Source organism: Elephantulus edwardii, unplaced genomic scaffold, assembly GCF_000299155.1.
Source record: "Elephantulus edwardii isolate Elephantulus edwardi_28Jun2011 unplaced genomic scaffold, EleEdw1.0 scaffold00273, whole genome shotgun sequence".
In the NCBI taxonomy this organism is placed as follows: Eukaryota; Metazoa; Chordata; class Mammalia; order Macroscelidea; family Macroscelididae; genus Elephantulus; species Elephantulus edwardii.
The window spans coordinates 1,535,534-1,556,571 of record NW_006400023.1 but is presented as its reverse complement, the minus strand read 5'-3'; the positions used below and the strand labels follow the sequence as shown (position 1 = coordinate 1,556,571).

The 21,038-nt window shown below is 44.6% G+C and overlaps 1 protein-coding gene across 1 annotated transcript; it reads left to right on the top strand.

Moving 5' to 3' along the window:
* The first annotated feature begins 441 nt into the window (after positions 1-441).
* On the top strand, positions 442-10,857 carry RIIAD1 (regulatory subunit of type II PKA R-subunit (RIIa) domain containing 1). Its single transcript, XM_006900144.1, has 4 exons — positions 442-525; positions 1,036-1,112; positions 9,564-9,610; positions 10,787-10,857. The coding sequence occupies exons 1-4, from the start codon at positions 442-444 to the stop codon at positions 10,855-10,857; spliced, it is 279 nt and encodes a 92-aa protein (XP_006900206.1).
* Positions 10,858-21,038: the final 10,181 nt, after the last annotated feature.

The window sequence follows — 21,038 nt, the reverse complement described above, 5'->3', positions numbered from 1 at the left end:
CCTGAGCTCCCTGCAGAGAGTCTAGCCCTATTTTCTTTTCTTTTTTTTTAAAAGGTACTAAGTACATATGTCTGCTCTTCAAAAGTAATTAAAATATCTGTCGTCCTGGTCTACATACAACTTGGAACCTTGGAGGAAGTAATTTCTGGTTGGATTTCAGGTCCTTTATCTGAGCTATAAGAGGAAGGGCTTCCAAGCCTCTCAAGTACTCCTTTGAGACCACTCTGCAATTAACACTCCTGGTTGAACCCCGTGGAAAGGGAGCTTGGTCACCCTCCAGGCTTATCACACTTCTGCTTTAGCGCTACCCTCTTGCGGGGCGGGTAGGCCAGCGACGGAGGTGGGAAGTCTTGGGGGCGGGGCTATCTCGCTGGTCGGGGCTGTGGTCTCGGGGGCGGAGCTACTCTGGCGGCGCTTTCCGTCGCCTTGACAACCGTTAAAATGGCGTCGTCCGGGTGCAGGAAGTCGCTGCCTGAACCCGGGGTGCTCAGTCCCGCGCAGCTGGAGGAGCTGCGCAATATTAAGGTGAACGCGATCCCTTGCCCCATAAAGTGCAGCTCCTCCAGGTCGAAAGCCCCCTGACTGGAAGGATGGCCCCCAATAGGAGGATGGCCCCTTGACCAATAAAGAGTTGGAGGAGTCGAGGAAGAAAGACCCCCCTCCCCCAAGAGGACCCCAGAGCTTGTAGGGCCCTGAACGGAGCCCCACAGGCGCCTGAAAACGCAGAAAACACTAAGAGAAATGGGCCAAACTTCCCTCTAGCTACTGGAAACGACTGTGGTGGTTGTTAGATGTGGAACTGCCTCATAAAATTAAATAGAACTTTCCAACAGTAGGCATTTGACAGTTAATGCTCTTAAGCCCGAAGGAGGAGCAGCGTGAAGATGTTGATAAAATGAAGAACAGCTTAACATTTCTATCATCCCAGGGAAAAACTGGGTTAAAAGTGATATTGCTTCCCCTGCAATTCACGTTTCTAGGGCTTAACTCTGAATTTGTCCCTCCTGGATAATGGCTCTTTGCTTTTGCCCCCAGATTCAGACTCGGATTGCTAACGAAAAATACCTAAGAACACACAAAGAAGTGGAGTTTCTCATAAGTGGTTTCTTCAGGTAAGTGGTTTTCCAGGCTGACCTTGGGCAGCTAGTGGAACTTTTTAACCAAATATTGTTGAGGATGGATGAGTTATTCTTGCTTTCCAGAAATACTACCTTTTGCCTCCACCACCGAGTTGTGATGGCCTAGTGTGTAAAGAGTTGTGTTACCAAACCAAAGACAGGCAGTTGGAATTTACCTTTGGCTTCTCCTCTCGTGTGATTTATGACCTCTGAAAATCCGCCTGAGGGTCAGCTAGGAATGGTTTCAACTGGACAGCATTAAGTTTTTGCTTCCTTTAGGAATTGCTCGCTTGGCCTGTAGAGTGTTGTGCCTCTCTGGTAGTTCAAATCCATCAGCTGCACCAAGAGAAAAAGATGGGCATTCTCTTCCTGTGTGGTTTACAACGTCTGAAAAGCTGCTGGAGGATCAGCTGTGAGTTGGTTCTCCATGATAATGGGTTTTACCTAAGGTGTGAAGGTTAGAAAATAACTTAAGATTCTCCTCTTCTTCTCTCCAGAGGTTTCCATCAGTTACTTAAAAATTTTCAAAAATTTCTAAGGATAGGGAGCTCTGGTGGCCTAGTGGCAAGAAGCTGCACTGCAGTCCCAGAGGTGGTTGTTGTTATGTGCCGCCGAGTCATTTGCGACTCATAGCGACCTTATGTACAACAGCCCTAAACCGTGCTATATCCTGTGCCAATCTCATTGCCCCCGACACACCCATCCCGAGTACCCCAGTCACTGAATCCATCCACCTCATAGAGGGTCTTCCCTAGAGGTACACGGTTTTAATCCACCAGATGCTCTGCCGGAGAAGGAGGGGCAATCTCCTCCTGTACCAGTCAGATCTGATTTGATGACACACACAAAAAGTATAATAAAATTAAAAAAAAACCCACAAAATTTTCCAAGGATAAATGTATACCTATGACAAAAGCAAAAGATTGAAGTTGTCAAGAATTTCACTTAGAAGCACCATCAGGAAATCAGAAACACCTGTAGAAGTGACAGTCAGGGAATCAGATGACTTATTGGCATTGGGCAAATCAGCTGCAAAGTTTTCTAAAAGTGCTAAAGAGGAAGATGTCACTATGTTGGGTTGGGTTTTTTTATATCAACAGTAAGATTTATTGAGCTTTATCTGAGTACAGATGCTGGGACTTGCCCATGGTGCTCTCAATGTACAAAGCCTCAGCATTCTTCCACTTCTTTAGCAGTGAAACCAGAAAGTTGACAGCCAGGTGGATGTTGTAAACAGGTTCATCATCTGTCATCTTCACCTGGCCAACAGCCACTTCCAGACACAGGACCTTTTTCATCTGGAATTTGAGGGTGGACTTCACCTCACCTATTTTTGTCATCAGGTTCTCATTGTGGGTCAACAGAGAAGGGAACTTGCCAGTCTTATTTATCCCTGGACCTAGGATTCTTGGGATCTGCCTGATCAGAGATTAGGAAGCCAAAAAAGGCATCATCCTTCTGGGCCAGCTTTTTGACCAACTTCTTATTCTTGCTGAATTTTTTCAGCACTTTGATATCCATGTGGGGGATATCCACAGCCTTAGCTGATCCCCAAGAACACAGAGAACTTGGGGTGTGGGGTGGACTTAAGCCTGATGGTCCCGGAGAAGCGCTTGTCCTTCTGAGGGTCATAGTTCTTCAAACTGAACTGCAGCTCCACTGTCTTAAAACACTTTGTACATTTGAGTTGATTTCTGTGCAGGACTTCCCACACTGCCTCGTAGTTTGTCGTGAGAGACTTTGCTGCTCATGGTTCTCAGTGTCACAGTAACTGAAAAACAGTGAGGATGCCACTTTAAAGACTATGGAGCTCATGACTCAAGCCATGCTATTTTTAGTTGTCATCTACATGTGAAAATTGGACTATGAATAAGGAATATTGAAGAAAAATTGATGTCTTTGAATATTGTCCTGGACTGCCAACCAAACCATTCTGTCTTGGGGTAAGTGTAGCCAGCAGCATCTAAAGGTAAGGATGGTGGGACTTTGTCTCCTATACTTTGGGCTTGTATCAAGAGGGGCCAGTCCCTGGAGAAAGACATCATGCTTGGTAAAGTAGAAGGTCAGTGAAAAAAAAAGGAATACCCTTAATAAAGTGGGTTGACACAGTGGCTGCAAGAATTGGCTTACGCAGGATTGACTCAAGCTTGGGCAGTGTTTTATTCTGTTCTGTGGAGGGTTACTGCGACTTAAGTGATTCAGTGTCACTCTACTTTTAAGCAGAAATATGGCATTGAAAAACCCAACAGGCAACCATTGAGTTTAGAGCACTATTCTCAACTACAGCTTAAGAAGATTACTAGTTGTTGTGAGGTGCTGTCAAATTGAGTACAACTCGTAGTGACCCTATGAACAATGGATCTGAACCCTGTCCTTCCTGTGCCATCCTCATACTTCCCGACACACTAGAGCCCATTATGGCAGTCACTGTGTCAATCCACCTGGCTGATGGTCTTCCTCTCCTTGCCCACCTGGGCCTTTCCGAGCATCCTGTCCCTCTCCAAGGAATAGTCCCACTTAGTAACATGTCTGAAGAATGTAAGGCAAAGATGATAAAGAGCACTCTGACTGCCCTGTCTCTAAGACATACCTGTTCGTTCTCTTGACTGTCAATGGGATGGTCAGTGCTCTTCTCCAACATCATAGCTCAAAGGTCTCAGTTCTTCTTCTGAAATCCTTTTTCATTGTCCAGCTCTTAGAAGTATATAAATTAATTGGGAAGACTATGGCCAGAATAAGATGCATCTTAGTCCTCAAACTGACATCATTATTCCTTAATAATTTATAGAGGTCCCTAACTGCAGACTTTCCTAGTGCAATAAATCTCCTGATTTCCTGACTGCTGGTACTAAGCTTAAGAGGATTACTAGTAGAACTTTAAAAAAGAAATTCAGATATCTAGTTCTTCCTTTCTGAGAACCTGTTACAGACAGACTCTAGATTGGAAGCCCTGTTCATCTTGGGAGAAAGGAGACATGTTTTCCATCATATCTTGAGGATGTTCTTTCCTTCTCTCCACACCATGTTCCATTCTGTTATTTGCTTGAAAGAACTGAAGGAGGCTCTGGGGACAGTCATGGTGCACCAAAGGATGAAAACAGTGGCGCTGTCTCAGAAACCGTTTGGCCTTGGACACATAAGCAAGACTTAAATAATAATTGCCTCCATTTCCAGGTTCTGTGTGGGAGTCCTACATTAGCAGTGATCACTGGGTTACCACAGCGCTGTCAGTCTTCCATTTCCCCCGCTGGACCAAGAGTTTTAAGCTGGTGGGGTTCTGCTTAGGTCTCCAGTACCCATCCCATGTGTGGCATCTTGGTACAGTTTTGCTTATCTTCCTAACAGCTCTCCAAAAGGTAACTTATTAACATTTTTTACTTGATAGATGAGGAAAGAGACATTTAGAGAGGTGAAATAACTTCTCTAAGTTGCTGAACCGGGATTCTGACCCCCTCCACTGCTTGTGCTGTACACACATGGTCTGCAGACCAGCATGCTGGGGAGCCCAGAAGTGGATGAGTCCTTTGTCTTTCTCGGAAGTAAACCTGGACAGACTTTCCTCTTTCTCCATGTTGCTTTCCCTGAATCTCACTGCTCTAAATATTTCTGAGTGGCCACAAATTCTCAGAAGGCAGATAGGACATGGAGAGAGGGAAAACCGAAATGTGTCCAGTTACTCTGTGAACATTGGTTGATTGCGGGCTCAGGCTTAAGAGAGAAGACAGTTTAGAGGTCCTCTGTTACAGTGAGGCCTAGAGGTCATGCTACCACTCTGTATCTTCTAAATGGAACTGAAAGGTACCCCTGTACCTCCTGATGATAATGACACCTGGTGATTATTCCAATCCAGGTTTGGAATGATTCCTGCAGGACGATGGAGGAGAGAAGTTTAAAAAGCCTGAATTCAGTCAGTGTCTGTACTGTTCACATGCAGCAGGATTAGCACACTTGAATGAGGTGAATTGATGAGGATATTGTTTTAGTCACATGTCAAGGATGGTCCTTTGTCTGTTGGTCCAGAAACAACAGTTGCCAGGGGGAGCCTGATGACGGCTTGGCTACCAGCCTATGGCTGGCCACCCTTGTCTTCCTGTCATCCTCCTCCCGTAGGCCAAGTAGGGCTACCCTATGCGAGATCATTTCTCCTTCTGGGGTTGGGATGATAGAGGAGGAAGTGTTTGAAGCTTTCTTTTTTGTTACTGGTATGTGTGTGTGAGAGAGATGCTGTTATTTCCTGTGGGTGATAACCGGATAAACCAGAACTGCCACTCGTCCACATTGCCTGCTTCCCATGGTTCTTCCAGGGAGACAAGAGAATAAGGGGGGACAGAATCTGGGGCAACACAATTGGCCTTCCCCTGTTCTGCAGATCTTTGCTCTAGACTTACCCTAACCCACGAGGAACTCTGTACCATTCCCTATTCTTAAAGAGTGAGTTCTCCACCCAGTTTTTTTTAGATCTTAGTGATTTTCAACCATTTAGTTACAGCTCTCCATTCCATTCTCACATACCCAGGATGCAGGACTTTAACTTTGAAGCTTAGGCCTGAATAAAGAGTAGGAATCAGACTTCAAGGCATCCAGAAATCTTGGGTTTTAGGCTAGGATCATGATAGCCAAGTGTGAACTTATACATAGGTTTTATTAGATTTAAAAAAAAATCTCGACAGAGGACAACTCTTCCTAAAACACAGAGCAGATCATAACTAATTGTATCTCAGCAGAAAAAATTGTCAGTCTTTCCACCTTAGCTATAAAACCAACAAAAGTCTGTGTACAGAAAGGTGGCGTATTAAAAAATATAAAATCTGGATGAATTTTAGCAAACTGAAAGCACACATGGTACCAGCACCAAACCATGATGAGACAGAAAATTACCAACACATCGGAACCCTCATAATAATAATACACAACATCTTTGCAGTGCTACAAAGCACATATAACCCTATGAGGACATAACGTGTGGTATTTTCAATCAACTCGTACGTGTAAAAGCTGAATGACAAAGACAACCAAAGAACTGATGCACTTGGATTTTGGTGTTGATAAAAAATGTTGAATATACTGTAGACTGCCAAGAGAATAAACAAATGTGTCTGGGAAGAACAGCCCAGTGCTCCTGAGAGTTGAGGATGCCAAGTCTTTATCTCACATACTTTGGGCATGTTACCGGGGGAACCTGTCCCTGAAAAGGACAGCAGTGCTGGCTAAAGCAGAAGGCCGTGAACAGGAGGAAGACCCTTACTGAGGTAGACTGACAGTGGCTATGAGAGGGGGGTCAGTTAGAACAGTGATTGTGAGGACAGTGCAGAACACTGTTTCGTTGTGTTGTACATAGAATCACTGGGAATTGGAACCTATTGGAAAGCACCTGAAACAGACCTTCTGTCGACCTGTCTCTACAATAGTAACCAGTATTGTGACTTCTGATCTCACAGACTAGTTCTGCCTTTTTGTGAGATTCTACAATACACATTTTTTTCAGGCTTGACTTTTGTATCTCACAGGTTCTTAATTTTCATTGCTGTAGATTGTTCCATTGTGGGACTGTATTGTTGTTGTTATTAGTTGATTCTGACCTATCACAACTTCGTGTGACAGAGTAGAGCTGCTCCAGAGTGTTTTTCAGGCGGTAATCTTTGCAGGAGTAGATCACCAGGTCTTTCTTTTATGGAGTAACTGGGTAGGTTTGAACCACCAACCTTTCACCAAGTCAACTGAGTGCTGAACTGTTGGATCTAATCAAGCTTTATTTATATATTACAATTGATTCTGACTCATGGGGACCCTATTGGACAGAATAGAACTGCCCCATAGGGTTTCCAAGGCTGTAAGTCTTTGTGGAAGGAGACTGCTACATCTTTCTCCTAGCAGCTGGCGGGTTTACTGTGGTATACAAGGGCCCCTTAGTATGTGACTGACTATGCCACTCTTTATTCCCATTAAACCTTTTTTTAAATTATTTGAATGAAAGTTCATGTCATATTTGTTTTTAATTCATTGACATACATTTTCTTTTATAACATTAATGACAAGTAACTAATTATAATATCTGTTCAAACTCTTATTGTTTATTGCCTTTCCCTTCACCCAACTTAATGTCTATTATCTACTCATGAACTTTTACTTCCAGCCTTCCCTTCCCTGTAGCAATTATTTTATCAGTATAAGGAAAAGCCTTTCCTTAGCTTTTCATAGTAGTGGTCTTACAGAGTATTTGTCCTTTTGTGACTCACTTATGCCACTCAGCGTAATTTCCTCTAAATTTATCCATGTTATGCAGTGTCCATTCCCATTGTCTTTTGAATTGAATATAAATTTCTCTGTCATTCATCAAAAAACCCCCAAAAGACCACTGCTTTGGCATTTTCCCAGAAAGCTGAACATAGAAATTCCGTATGACCAGCTATTCCACTGCTTAGAACATATCCCAAGAAAATAAAAACTAAGGCTTAAATGGAAACAGCCCAAATAACCAAACACAATCAAATGGACTGAGAAACTATGGTACATTCACGAGATGGAATACTATGCACAATGATAATACTAGGAACAATGATTTTGATAATCACTACCTAACTTGGGAGGGACTGACAAGCATTATACTGTGTGAACTAATTCAGTCTCATAAGGACAAATACTGTATAAGATCATTATTGTAGAAATAGATAACTAGTAAAATGTGTATGAGGATCCAAGGGGGAGGGCTGGAGCAGAGGGGTGAGGAAGGGCAGGGGGGTAATCATAGGGTTGCACAATTTGATGAATGGAAGGAGGTGTGGGTAAAGGAAATGGGAAAGATCCAGTGTAAAAAATAATGTATAGGAACTTTGTAAGTAAACCAGTATAAAATAAAAGATTTATTTAGAAAAAAATTTAAAAAGAAAAATGTATTCCCAGCTTAAAAACAAAACCAAAACCCCCCACTGGCATCAAGTTGTTTAACTCACAGGGACCCTCCATAGGGATTCCTAGGCTGTAAATCTTTACAGGAGGAGATTGCACATCCTTCTCACTCAGAGCAGTTAGTGGATTCAAACTGCTGACCTTTCCGTTAGCAGCTTGATACAATATGAACTATACCACCACGGCTCCTTCCTGACATTGAGGCCTTCCGTGATGGAGTCTCCTTCGTTACCCACTGCTCCATACACATGAGCCGTCCTCCAGCCAGGCTGAACTTGTCTGTTCATCCCCCAGACCTTAGGGGACCTGGGGACGGACTGTCCTTGGAGGCTCTACTGAGCGCAAGGATGCAAAGGCAGATACCACCCTGCTCCCCACTTTAAGGAGCTGGCAGTCTGTAGAGCAGGGACTGGGCCACTTCTATCCTGGGATTTTGCTCTTGCTGTCCCCTGTGTCTGGAATGCTCTTGTCATCAACCCTCACCCACCTTTTTAAGTGTCATGTGTGCCTTAAGGGGTCACTCAATCACTCAAGTGTCAGCTCCTTTGAGGATTTGGGGGTCCTGAGCTCAGTAGCCACTCTTTTTCTTTGATCTCCTAGAGCACTGTTTAATACCCCTTGATCCAGTTTGCCTGCTCCCTTTTACTAGTATGTCCACTTCTTGAGGATGGGGCTGTAGTGATCCCCCCCCCCCACACACACACTCCATCAGTCCCATGGAGCAGAGGGGAAAAGAACTCTTGAAGCTTGGGAAGGAGTGGCGTCCTGCGCTGCGGAAGTATTCCTCTGGTCCTGGGGAAGAGGCTACTGAGGGCTGAGCAGGGCAGACCAGTGGCCCAGAGAAAATACTGAGCACAGCACTGACCTTGGAGTCCCAAGACCTGCACCTTCTCTCCTTTTTGACTAATTTATGAACTCAGGAAATTGACTAATCTTTTGGAGGTTTTGCTTTTTTATATGTAAAGTGAATGCAAAATAATTGCTGTTTCATAGGGTGATAAAGAATGAGACTGTATTTGTGGATATACTTTATGAACCATGGAAGTGTTTGATATATCCAGCTCCCCGCTGCACTGGGACTGCATGCATTCTTATGGCCCCCATCCTCTATCAGCTTTGTGTATTGTGTATTGTCTTTCCTCTGTCCGCTGTGGGGCTTTATGGCTAAATGTACTCGAAGACTGCGGGATAGCATCTGTGCTTCACCACAGGTGAGTCCCTGAGGACCAGCTGCATTCTTCTTTGCCTCTTACTCTTGGCCTGGTATCTCGTGGTCTGAAAATGCTTGATTGACAAACCTCAGCTGTTTTGTGAAGTGAATACCTACTTTTATTTTCGTGTAGGATGCTTGGCTCCATGCCTCAGATCCTGAACTGAGGAGAAATAATGAATGAAAGGTTCTTTATCCAGAGTCCATTACTGCCAAGATGGGAATACCTCAAATTAACCCGCTCCTAAAAGTCTCAAGACACTGCAGTGACAGCACAGCCTACCTTTAATTGTGCATTACCTCCTACCCTTATTCTTAATGTTTTCCAGAGAAATCTTCTTGAAAAGACCAGACAACATCCGAGAATTTGCTGCAAGTAAGTAAGACAGCATCACCAGTTCGGGTGGCTGATAAACGCACTGTAAAAAAGTAAAAAAAAAAAAAGTCAGATGCATAGTTGCTCCTCCGTTTAGTGTCCAAGGCTGTAAATCACACTGGGGGAGATTGCCCACCTTTCTTCTGTGGAATGATTATTGAGGATTTAGTTTCAAACAGGCCCAGAGTTCTCATTGTAGAGTTTGGGGTGCTTCATTCAGTGACCCCTGTGGGAGCTTTGTTCGGAAAACCTCTTTCCTCTATTGTCATTTCCTCAAAATGAGGATCAATAAGAAATGAGGCAGAACTCCCGAATGTGAGGATTGTTAAGAATTTTGAGATCCCCAAAGGAAAATTGTAACAGCTCTTTCTCTGGCAGCATTTTCAATTCTGGCCACACATTAGAATCACCTAAGGAGGTTTTAAAAAACAACTACATGAAAAAGCAACAATGAATGAATATTTTTTTAAAAAGTGAGCTGAGGGAGGTGTAGGGAGGAAAATGCACAACAATAAATGAATGAAAATCCAACTTTTCTGTAAACTTTTGTTAAAATAACAATTTAAAAGAAAACCAACTATAACTCCCCAATAATATCCACAAAATACCGATGCCCAGGCCCCACCCTCAGATTTTTGTTCATTAGGCCTGGGAGGTGGCTATGTCCTGAAAGCATTTCTCCCTGGATCATCCTCACTGCCACAGCAGATGCTGTCTGACTCACGCTAGTTATGGGCATACAGAAACCCTCTTCTGTCATCATTCTGTGAGAGCCTGGCTCCTCTCAGAGATGGAGTAACATCCCAGAGACAGAATTGAGACAAGAATGAAAGTTTGGCATCTTGTGAGGCCCTGAAATGGGCTGGGAGCAGAACACCTGGTGACCTGGCAAATCCCTTAGCCCTCTTATGCCCTGTGTATGTCAGGAAGCAGAGGCACAAGCAGTACAGGAGTCACAGGGGACGGGGACAGAGTCACAGGGTCTGGCAACTGTGCTCACAGCAGCTCGGGCAAGGACAGTGAGCTTAGGATTGTGGCATCTCATACTGTGTTGTGAAGCCAGGCCACTAATGACAGCCCTGCCAAGGGATCTTCACTTTGAGCAGAGTAAAGCTCTCCCTCCCGAGCTTTTCCCCTGGGGTTTAGAGGATTTCTTCCTTTTGATTCTTATCCCAGACTATTTCACGGATCCAAGACTTCTCAGCAAGATTCACATGCAGCTAATTGCAGAAAAGAAAGTAACATAATTAACAAAACCATGAGGCTCCGTTGTTGCGAGAGACCACAAAGAATCCAGCTTCAGGGTAGGTGAGAGGCATTTCTGCTCTTCTGAAATAAGCCCTAGCTTCTTGGTCCAGGGTGTGGGAGAAACCAAGAGGAGCCAGAAAGGAAGCCAAAGCAGGTGTTTTCTTGACCCTACTTTGCAGCAGTGAGGATTGTGAAGAGTAGACAAGGGTTTGTTCAGCCTGTCAGTAGCAGGAAGAGACATCTGTTTTAACTAGTGAAATGGATGAGGAGTGTGGCAGAAGGAGTAGTTCAGAGAGAAAGAGAGCCAGGGGGGAATGGGGTTGGGAAGAGCTAGTACCCAGCTGTGGCTCTGGGAAGGTCCCTGCAGATGGTCTTGTCCTTGGTGGAGGGATGCAGGGACTTCCTGCTGCTTCTGGTGGCCTGGGAGCTGCAGCTCCCACTCCTTGCATCTTGGGTCGGTACTTGCCTGCTCCCTTTTGCCTTTAAACCAGGCTGTGGCCATCACGTATTTTCCAGACAAGAGGACTCTGAAACAATTCTGAAGGCTGGCATTTTTTTCCCCCTTTCTTTTTAATGTGAGGTGGGGAAAAGCTACACTCTTAATTTAGCAGAACCATTTCTGTTTTGCAGGGTCATCTGGAGCAGGAGGGCCTTGTTGCCTTAAGTGTGGATTTCCAAGCTACCTTGGGCTCTGTCCACTGTCAGCCTTTTAAAGACACTTGTTACCAACAGTATTTCCTGGTCTGTCTCTCTGCTTTGTTTCACTCTGGAGGAGGAAGATATCCTTCATGGTGGGGGCTGCTCTGTCCCTACACTGATTCTGAGGCAGCCGTGTGGCCTCAGGCCTCTCAGCGAGGTCGGTGGGTAGTTACGTTGCACTAAAACCCCCCCTCATTCCCACAGCTAAGATAGGCTGGGAGGACACAGAGAGGTCCAGGGACCCTGGAGGAGCACAGCTAGGCATGAGGGGCGGGAGCAGAGCCCGCACGTCAGTGTGAACGGGTGGCTTGAGTTTTCCTTTATCTTGCCTTCTGGGTTACTATCTGGAGGGTGCTGATTAACTTTTATCTCCACAGAAGCTATAATAGGAAGAATTGGTCTGGAAGAGCAAGAGAGAATGAGATTAACACAGAAAACCAATCTGGGGGTCATAAATATTGTCAAATTAGAGCCTAACATGTGACTTAGGAGGTTGTGGACTTTATTCTTAAGAGGTTTTAGGAATAAGCCAGCTGTCCATCCATTTGCTTTTCAGCTCAGATGGGCTGGTCGAGTCCTTTCTCAGCCTGGGAGCCGTGGAACCTTACATGGGTCTGTTCGATCTGCTCCCCAGCCCACAGGCTCCACTGGGGAAGAAACCTCTCACCTTTGTGTCTACATCCCCATGGCAACAGAAGCACAGACTAAAGCAGAGATTGTATTTATTTCCCTTTCTGCCTGCCTTGCTCCTAGCTGCCATCACCTACTGTAGTAGAAAGGGCAGCAAAACAGAGTAGTAGTAAAAAGCTGCCAAATAAGCTATGGAATAGGAACCTGAGGAGGCATTCTGAAGGCTTTCCAAATCACATGCAGCGGTTCTGGCCCTGACAATGAGGTAACCTTGTTTAGAAAATCCAAATGAAAACCTCCAGAAGAAAAATAACCCCCAAAACATAACTCCTGAGAACCTCTGCTGTGAAGAACTGTGTTAAAGGCTCAGAACCTTTCCTGGGAGAAGAAACAACAGCGATCTGATTCAGTGTTGCAGGGGGATAGCAGCTCCTTCTTAGGGTTCCTGGTACAAACAAGAACTGAAGATATATTCCAAAGGTTCCCCTTCCTAACGAGCAGATTTAACACTTGGTCCTATTGCTTTGTGGTGCTTTGTAAGGCACTGTGCTAGGTCCTAGGGAAGGCACAGAGACTGCCCTGCCTCCTCCTCCTGGTCTGAGACAATGAGCTTCTCCCCCACATCCTCCTGTTTCTACTGTCCTGGGCTTAAAACAAACCCAACCCAAACACACAGCTATTCCAGTGAATAGCAAAGGCTGAACTGCCCCATACGCTTTCCAAGGCTGTAATCTTTGCTGAAGCGACTGTTGCATTTTTGTACCTCACAGTGGCTGCTGGGTTCCAGCTGCCCACTTTGCTTGCAGCTAAGTGTTTACAACTGTGCCACCAAGGTCCTGTCCAGGCCTTAGCATACAGTATTTCCAGTGTCTATCTGAATAACATATTGAATGAAAAACTCCTTGAGGACAAGGACCAAATCTAGAGCCAACACTCACTTTTGAGCCCCAGCTTCTAACAGGTGTCTGCACCCAGCAAATGCTTAGTAATCATTTATGGAGGAGTGTATGTGTACAATATCAAGTGGCCAGTCACATCATACATTATTAGTTGCTGTAGTGGCAATTGTTTACCCATGATGATAGAACATGATAGTACCTAATAATAGAGGGAGGCAGAAGAGAGCTTCTCATTCCTGCCTGAGAAAGTCAGTCTGGACAGTGATGGGCAGAAAAGGGTGAGCCATCACGTGAAGAGGAGGACAGAAGAGGCCTGGGTCATCAGGGGACCTGAGGGGCTTCTATTCTGCTGAGGAGGATGATACGGACAGACCTGTTTGTTACCTGCCCTTCCATTCTCAATACCCTCTTTCTTCCCTGCTAGCAGAACAGCAGTTTTATTCAAGGCAGCAATGGGTCTATCCCCAAGTCGTGGGACGTGGTGGGTGGAGCCAACCACCACAGTCACATTCTCTGATTCCCTAGATCCTGGCAGCTTGAACAGTAAAAGTACACTGAGAAATTCTAGGAAAACTACTATTTTTTTTTAAAATGAGGGTAGAAAGGACAGATTCAGCTGGTTAGTCTTCCCCCTCTTTTGATCTGAACCTAAATATGTCTAGAGCTGAGTAGGCATCTTAAGACCATGAAGTGACAAGTATGTTGGTGGAAGCCAACCTGCTAAAATGGAAGAAAGGATCGACAACCAGTGTCCTCCATCCTGCCATGAGCACTGACAAGGGTCAAAGACTGCGAGTGGCCATCAGGGTACAACTATTGATCTTTCCTCATCTAGAGCAAAGAAGAGTGAAGAAAAATACCCATGGGAGTAGTCAGTCTAAGGGACTAGAGCATGACATGACCCTCAGCCTCCACCACCCTGAGATGAGAGGATGGTGCATGACACCACTATCTACCACTCAACCACACTGGAAGGTCCTGGTGAAAAGAAGGAAAAATTGGCAAGCTCTGGTGGCCTAGTGGCAAGGAACAGCACTGCAGTCCCAGAGGTGAGCTGTTTGAATCCACCAGATGCTCTGCTAGAGACGGAGGGACAATCTCCTCCTGTACCAGTCAGATCCAATTTGATGGTACACACACAAAAATAATATTTTTTTTAAAAAAAGAAGAGGGGAGAAATGTGGAACAAAACTTGGAATCATAAAAGGCACCAGCTAGATAGAAGGGCACTGCTGGCCCCTGGTCACCCTGCAAGCCCAGAAGCTCTGTGGCTCAACTTTCAGCAAAAGATTCAAGATGACCAATTAGATTGGGGAGGTGTCACTAAGAATAACCAACTTCAGTAGATCAAAAGGGCAGCAGTTACCAAGGGATAAAGCTCAGAGACAAGAAAGGGCAGAGGAAACACAAGGCGGAAGTGGGCAGAGTGCTGTCACATAGTAGGGCAAACAGCGTCACAAAACCAAAAGTGTGGATTACCAGGGAGCCCTGGTGTTAAGAAGCTGCACTGCAACCCCAAAGCCCACCAGCTGCTCTGCGGGAAAGGATGGGCAATCTCCACTTGGGCAATTCAATTATGGGTAGGTTCCAGCTCCACAGCAAACACCACCACCTCCCAGGTTGATAATGGCAAAAGTATATGAATTACTGAATAGAAATTAGAAACTTTCATCCAAATCACAATAAAAAGTTAAAAACAAAACCCAAAAACCAACCAACCCCCATGCCAAACTGAGTGGCAGAGACGACATATCAGAAGACACTGGAGCATGATGGCAGCTTTGAGCATCTGAAAAGCCTAGCAATCACCTAACTTCAGGCTTGTTGATTAAGTAGGAAAAACAAATATGTGTTTTGAAATCAGAGCAGAGTTTAATCCACCACTTACTAGGTGTGTGAGCTTGAACAACTCACTTAACTTCCTCAAGTTAGAAGAATTAAGATTCTTATAAAAGTTGTAGTAACCATCTCCCAAGGTGTTTGGAGTTTGAAAGTAGACAGTGCATGGCACATGAAGGTGTTGTGGGAGGGGCGCCAGGGTGGGAGAAGAGTCCAGACAAGGAGGCGAAGGCCAAACTGCAAAGGGCACCATGTACGAGGCACAGGAGATGGAAGTTTAGTTTTTTATTGTGTAGAAGAGTATTGAATATATCATGGATCACAAGGAGAACAAACAGGTTCGTCCTAGATAGAGTGAAATCAGGCTGCTCCCTAGAGGTAAGGATTCTGAAGCTCTGTCTGACAGACTTTGAGCATGTTGCCAGGAGGGACCAGTCCTTGGAGAGGGACATGATGCTTGGGAGGGTGGAGGGACAGTGTGAGAGGAAGATCCTGTGAGATGGATTGACTCAGGGACTAGAGTAACGGTGGTGGGTGTGTTGGGAGACAATGAGGTTGGCATAGGGTAGAACAGGGGTTCAGGGCTGTTGTACATATGGGTCGCTATGACACAATTGACTCAGTGGCACATAACAACAAAATATAGATCAACAAAGAATTTTCAACTAAGGGGAGTTCATGAAAAGATTTGCATTTAGGAAGTGTGATAGTGTGGAAGCCAAGTTAGAGAACTAAGACTAGAAAGACTTGGGCGACAGTCAGTCCTGAACACCACTCCTGACTCCTGCCTCACCTTCACTGCTCCAGTCATTTCCCTGCTGCTCTCTTGCCCATTATGTCAGTTGAGAATGTCTTTGGCTGCAAGTAACAGAGAACCTAATTTTCAGTGGCCTATACAAATAATAGGGAGCCACCTTCTTACCTGCAAAGTAGTTTGGCAGCAGGCAAGATTAAAAGGTTTAATGATGTTGACACGTTTTCAGCCCAGGTTCCTTTTCTCTCTTCACTTGGCCAGCCTTTACCTGTTGCCTTGCAATTGCAGGGGCGCACCTACACTGTCAGGTGCCCTGTATGAGGCCCAGCAGAGAGAGGGGCAGAGCACCAGACCAACTCAGCCTGTCCTTTTTAATAAAGAAATAAGAGCTTTCCTGGAAGTCTGCCCATTTGTGCCCCACGGGCTGGAATAGTCTTGTGTCCCTCAACAGAGAATGAAAGAGCATGCCGCTCAGATTCTAGAGCGAAAGGTGACAAGAAGTTTGGAAATTGCTGGGCTAACCTCAAAGCTTGTGTCTGCTCCACCTACAATCCCTGACTTAGTCTTCTCCTAACAGCTAGAATGATCTTTAATAAGAAATCAAAATCAAATTAAGCAGGTTTTCAAGCAGGGTTGTGTCATCGGCATATCGTAGATTGTTGATAGATCTTCCACCAGTCTTGACCCCACATTCCTCCTCCATAAAGCGTAGCCTCCCAGATAATCTGCTCTACATACAGGTTCAAAAGTTATGGAGACAGGACACATCCCTGACGTACACCCTTCCCAATTTTGAACCATGCAGTGTTTCCAAGCTCTGTTCTGATGACTGCCTCTTGGTTCAAGTATAAGTTTCGCATTAGCATGATCAAGTGTTCTGGGATTCCCATTCTTTTCAGAGTCAGCCACAGTTTGTTATGATTCACACAGTCAAACGCCTTTGCATAATCAATGAAGCACAGATAGACATTGCTCTGGTATTCCCTGCTTTCAGCCAAGATCCATCTAACATTAGCTACAATATCCCTAGTACCACGACCCCTTCTAAACCCAGCCTGGACTTCTGGCAGCTCTCTGCTGATGTGCTGTTCCAGTCGTTTTTGGATAATCTTCAGCAGAATCTTGCTTGCATGTGAAATCAACGATATTGTTCTATAGTTTCCACACTCTGTTGGGTAACCTTTCTTTGGAATGGGAACAAATATAGATCTCTTCCAGTCAGCTGGCCAAGTGGTTGTTCTCCAGATTTCTTGACACAACTTGGTGAGCAGGTCCAGGGCAGAATCTGTTAGCTGAAATATGTCAATTGGTATACCATCTATTCCTGGGGCCTTATTTTTTTTTCCATTTCCTTCAAAGCAGCCTGAACTACTTCCTTCATCACCATAAGCTCTTGCTCATATGTTGTTTCACTGCAGCCTTAAATATGGATTGAGGCTCAATATCAAGAAGACAAAGATTCTCACCACTGGACCAATTGGCAGCATCAGGATGGATGGTGAAGAGATTGAGATTGTTCACACCTTTAGTCTGCTTGGCTCCACAATCAACACTATTGGCACCAGCAGTCAGAAAATTAAAAGACGTATTGCGATGGGAAAGTCTGCTGTTAGGGACCTCTCTAAAGTACTGAAGATCAACGGTGTGTCTCTGGAGACTAAGGTGCGTTTGGTACAGGCCATGGTCTTTGCACTCACTTGTTATATGTCAGAGAGCTGGACAATGACCAGGGAGAATAGAAGGAGAATTGATGCTTTTGAGCTTTGGTGTTGGAGAAGAGTGTTGAGGGTACCATGGACTGCTAAGAAAACAGATTCATCCTGGAGAGAGTTAAACCGGGCTGCTCCTTGGAGGATTCTGAGGCTTCATCTGACATACTTTGGTCATGTTGTAAGGAGAGACCGGTCCTTGGAGAAGGACATCATGCTTGGAGGCGGTGGGTGGGGAAGGTAAAGGAGGGGAAGGCCCTCTGGGAGGTGGATTGATTTGGTGACTGGGGTAATCGGGATGAGTGTGTCGGAGACAATGAGATTGGCACAGGACAGTACAGAGTTTAGAACTGTTGTACATAGGGTCGCTATGAGTCGCAAGCGACTCGAAAGCACATAACAACAACAACAAATCAAATTATGTCATTCCCCCTGGTTAAAGCCCTTCCATAGTCTTTCATGCACTTAAAATCCAGATGGTCTTCAAGGGCTACAAAGCTTTGAAAAATCCCCTCCACCCTTCAATTCAGTCTCATTGCTGCTGTTTAACCTCCCACCTCACAATGCTCCAACCACACACATCTTTTTTTTACCCTCTGCTGCAATGGGCTTGAGTGTGTCAGAGATTGTAAGGATGGCACAGGGTAGGACAATGTTGAGAGCGGTTTTTCAAAGGTCATCATGAATATTATTTGATGGCACCGAACAATTGAAGGTTATAATCTTTTTTTAATGATTTGGGTTAAAGTTTACAGAGCAAATTGGTATTTCATGAAACCATCTAGATATTGTTTTACAACTCCAGTTACAATCCTCACCATTGTCTCATCATTCTCCAAATATCTCTCTGTGGTTCCTGAGGTCATTCATCCCTCTCTTCTCTCCCTCCTGCCCTTCTGAGTTTTATCTTTAAATGAATGCTAGCCTTGTGATCCTGTGTGCCATACTCATCTTTTCTCTTTGGTTCTTTTAAGTCTTTTCACTCTGCCTGGACTTTCCTTCTCCAGATTTTCACCTGGTTGTTGTTATGTGCCATCGAGATGATTGTGATTCATAGCCACCCTATCAACAAATGTCTCTGCACCTTGCCCTAACCTAAGCCAACCTCAACATCCCTAATATATCTGACCCCATTGCCACAGTTACTGTGTCAACCCATCTCATCCAGGCTCTTCCTCTCCTGTGCTGACCCTCCATTATCCAAATCCTTCTCCAAGGACTGGTCCCTCCTGGCAACATGCCCAAAGAATGTGAGCTGGAGCTTGAAAAGCCTTGCCTCCAAGGAGCAACCTGGTTTCATCCTCTCCAGGACAGACACATTTGTCCATGGTATGTTACATAGTCTTCTCCAGCACCACAATTCAAAGGCATCACTTTTTCTTCTATCATCTTAGTTATTATCTAGCTTTCAGGTACATAGCAAGCAATTGAGAAGATCATGGCCTGGGTTGGGTGCACCTTAGTCTCTAGACTGGTAGCATTGCTCTTTAGCACCATGAAGAGGTCCTTGACAGCAGATTTTCCCAATGCAACTTGTCTTTTGATTTCCTGACTGCTGATGCCAAGAGTGTGATTGTGGGTCTGAGCAAGATGAAATAGTTAATGATCTCAGTCTTTTCTCCATCTATCATGATGCTGCCAATTGACCTGGTGGTGAGGATCTTTGGTTGTGTTTTTGTTTTGTTTTATGTTGAGATGCAATCCATACTGAAGGCTACAGTTCTTGACCTTGTGCAGCAAACACTCACATGGTTAGTGCTCCAAAACAGGATCCTCTCTACTGAAAGGTAGAGAATTTCTGCTTAAAAGCTTACACATATAGTTTGCTCATAGTCACTGCTGTGCAGTTGGAACTGACTCATAGTTATTCTTCCATTTGGTTTCTGGGACTGTAAATTGCATGAGACTTCAACAGTAAGTAGAGTAACTATTATGTGCCAGGACACCCCCTCCAGCAACACTTCATTGGCCAGAATGGTGATAATGCCTATTCTTTAAGGAGCCTGAGATACTGAGTAGGAGGGTTCCCCCCAACATGTTTTGTTTGTTTGGGGTTTTAGACATTGAGTATTTAGATAAGTGTCTTAGATAGCTTTTCTTTTTAAAAAAAGAATGTCAATTTTTCTCACATTTTAAGAAATGTGAACATTTTATAATTCAGCCACAGCCTGTACTTCCAAGTAACTTCTTCATTGGCCCCAGTTCTCTTCTAAATAGCATACTCTTGTTCTGGAAGGCAGTTAGTTTTTTGTCATTCCTTCAATCTGGATAATATCCAACCAAATGAACCCAGTGGTCATGTACCTAGTTAGTAAATTCATGATTTCTGCCACGCAGGAGGCAACAACAGCCCCACGATTAAGGGCAGCCACAAATTCAGCGTCCCAGATAGCTTGTCACTTTCTGAGTTCTATTTGTCCAACTGAGGTAGCTTCACCCAGTCATTTTCTAACACTTAATTGATTTTTCCTTTCAGGCATTCTTCATCACATCAGCCTGGATTGCACCTCTCACTGTCTGATAGTAACTTGCTTGGGCAGGTGGTGACTGGGCAGTGGTCTCATTGTACTTCCTGAATGGTCAAGGGGTGGATGAACTGCAAAATAAGGGCTTGATCTGTGGCATAAAGAATAAGAGGTGAACTCCAGACATAAGTAGGAAGGAGACTTGACAGAACTTGTTGGTATGAATGATAAGTGCAAGGGTGTAGATTCTAGAGTGACTTCCAGATTTCTGGCATAGGTAGTAAGTAGAGGGATGATGGAACTCTTCACCAAGAAAATACAGAGAAGTATGATGGAGAGATGATTTTAGATTTAAAAGTACCTGCTGAATTTGCAAATGAGTTATGGATAGTATTGATAAGAATGCTTTTGGTGGGCTGGTGTGAGCAGAACTGAGACTGCCATGGGTTGGGTAGAACTGGGAGATGAGGATATCGCAGTGGATGCACACTGCCCATGGAGACTACCTCCTAGGAGTTTGGTTGAGAAAGGAAGGGCAGTGGTTAGAAGGAGAAGTAGGGTCAAGGGTAAGATTTGTATTGGGAGTGGCTTCATGGCTTCAGCATTCCGCAATCTGACACTTTCCATCTCTTCTGATTTCCTTTAGGCTAAAAATAGTATTAGGACTTTCTAAGAATTGCTGCTCAGATTGGATCAACATCAAGAGGAGAAAAAATATTTCATCAGGGGCTCAGGCAGGCCTACTTTTGTGACTGAGTGGCCTGGAAGAACCTTTGTGTTGGGAGTCTGTTCTTTACCACTGACTGAGTCACTTCCCACAGGCTTCAGGAGGCTCACCTTCACTCTCAGCCCAGTCTAGAAAAGCAGTCTAGAAAGCCAGGCATTCTCGGCCTAGCCAAGACCAGCCTCTACTGCCCTCTCCTGGGTGTGGCTGGGAGCGAGCAACCGATGGTAAAGGCCTGTTTTCAAGTGGAGTCAACAGGGAGAATAGAAGGGGAAATGGGGAATTGGAGTGGAGAAACAGTCACAGATGTAGATACTGCTTTACTAAAAGAGTCTTTAGAATTTAAAAGATCCGGTGCCTTTTTTCTGGGCAGTGTTGCTTTCATAAGCATCATATTTTTTTTAAAAAATTAAAACTTCATTTTACTCTAACAAAAGTTTACAGGAAAGTTGGATAATCAT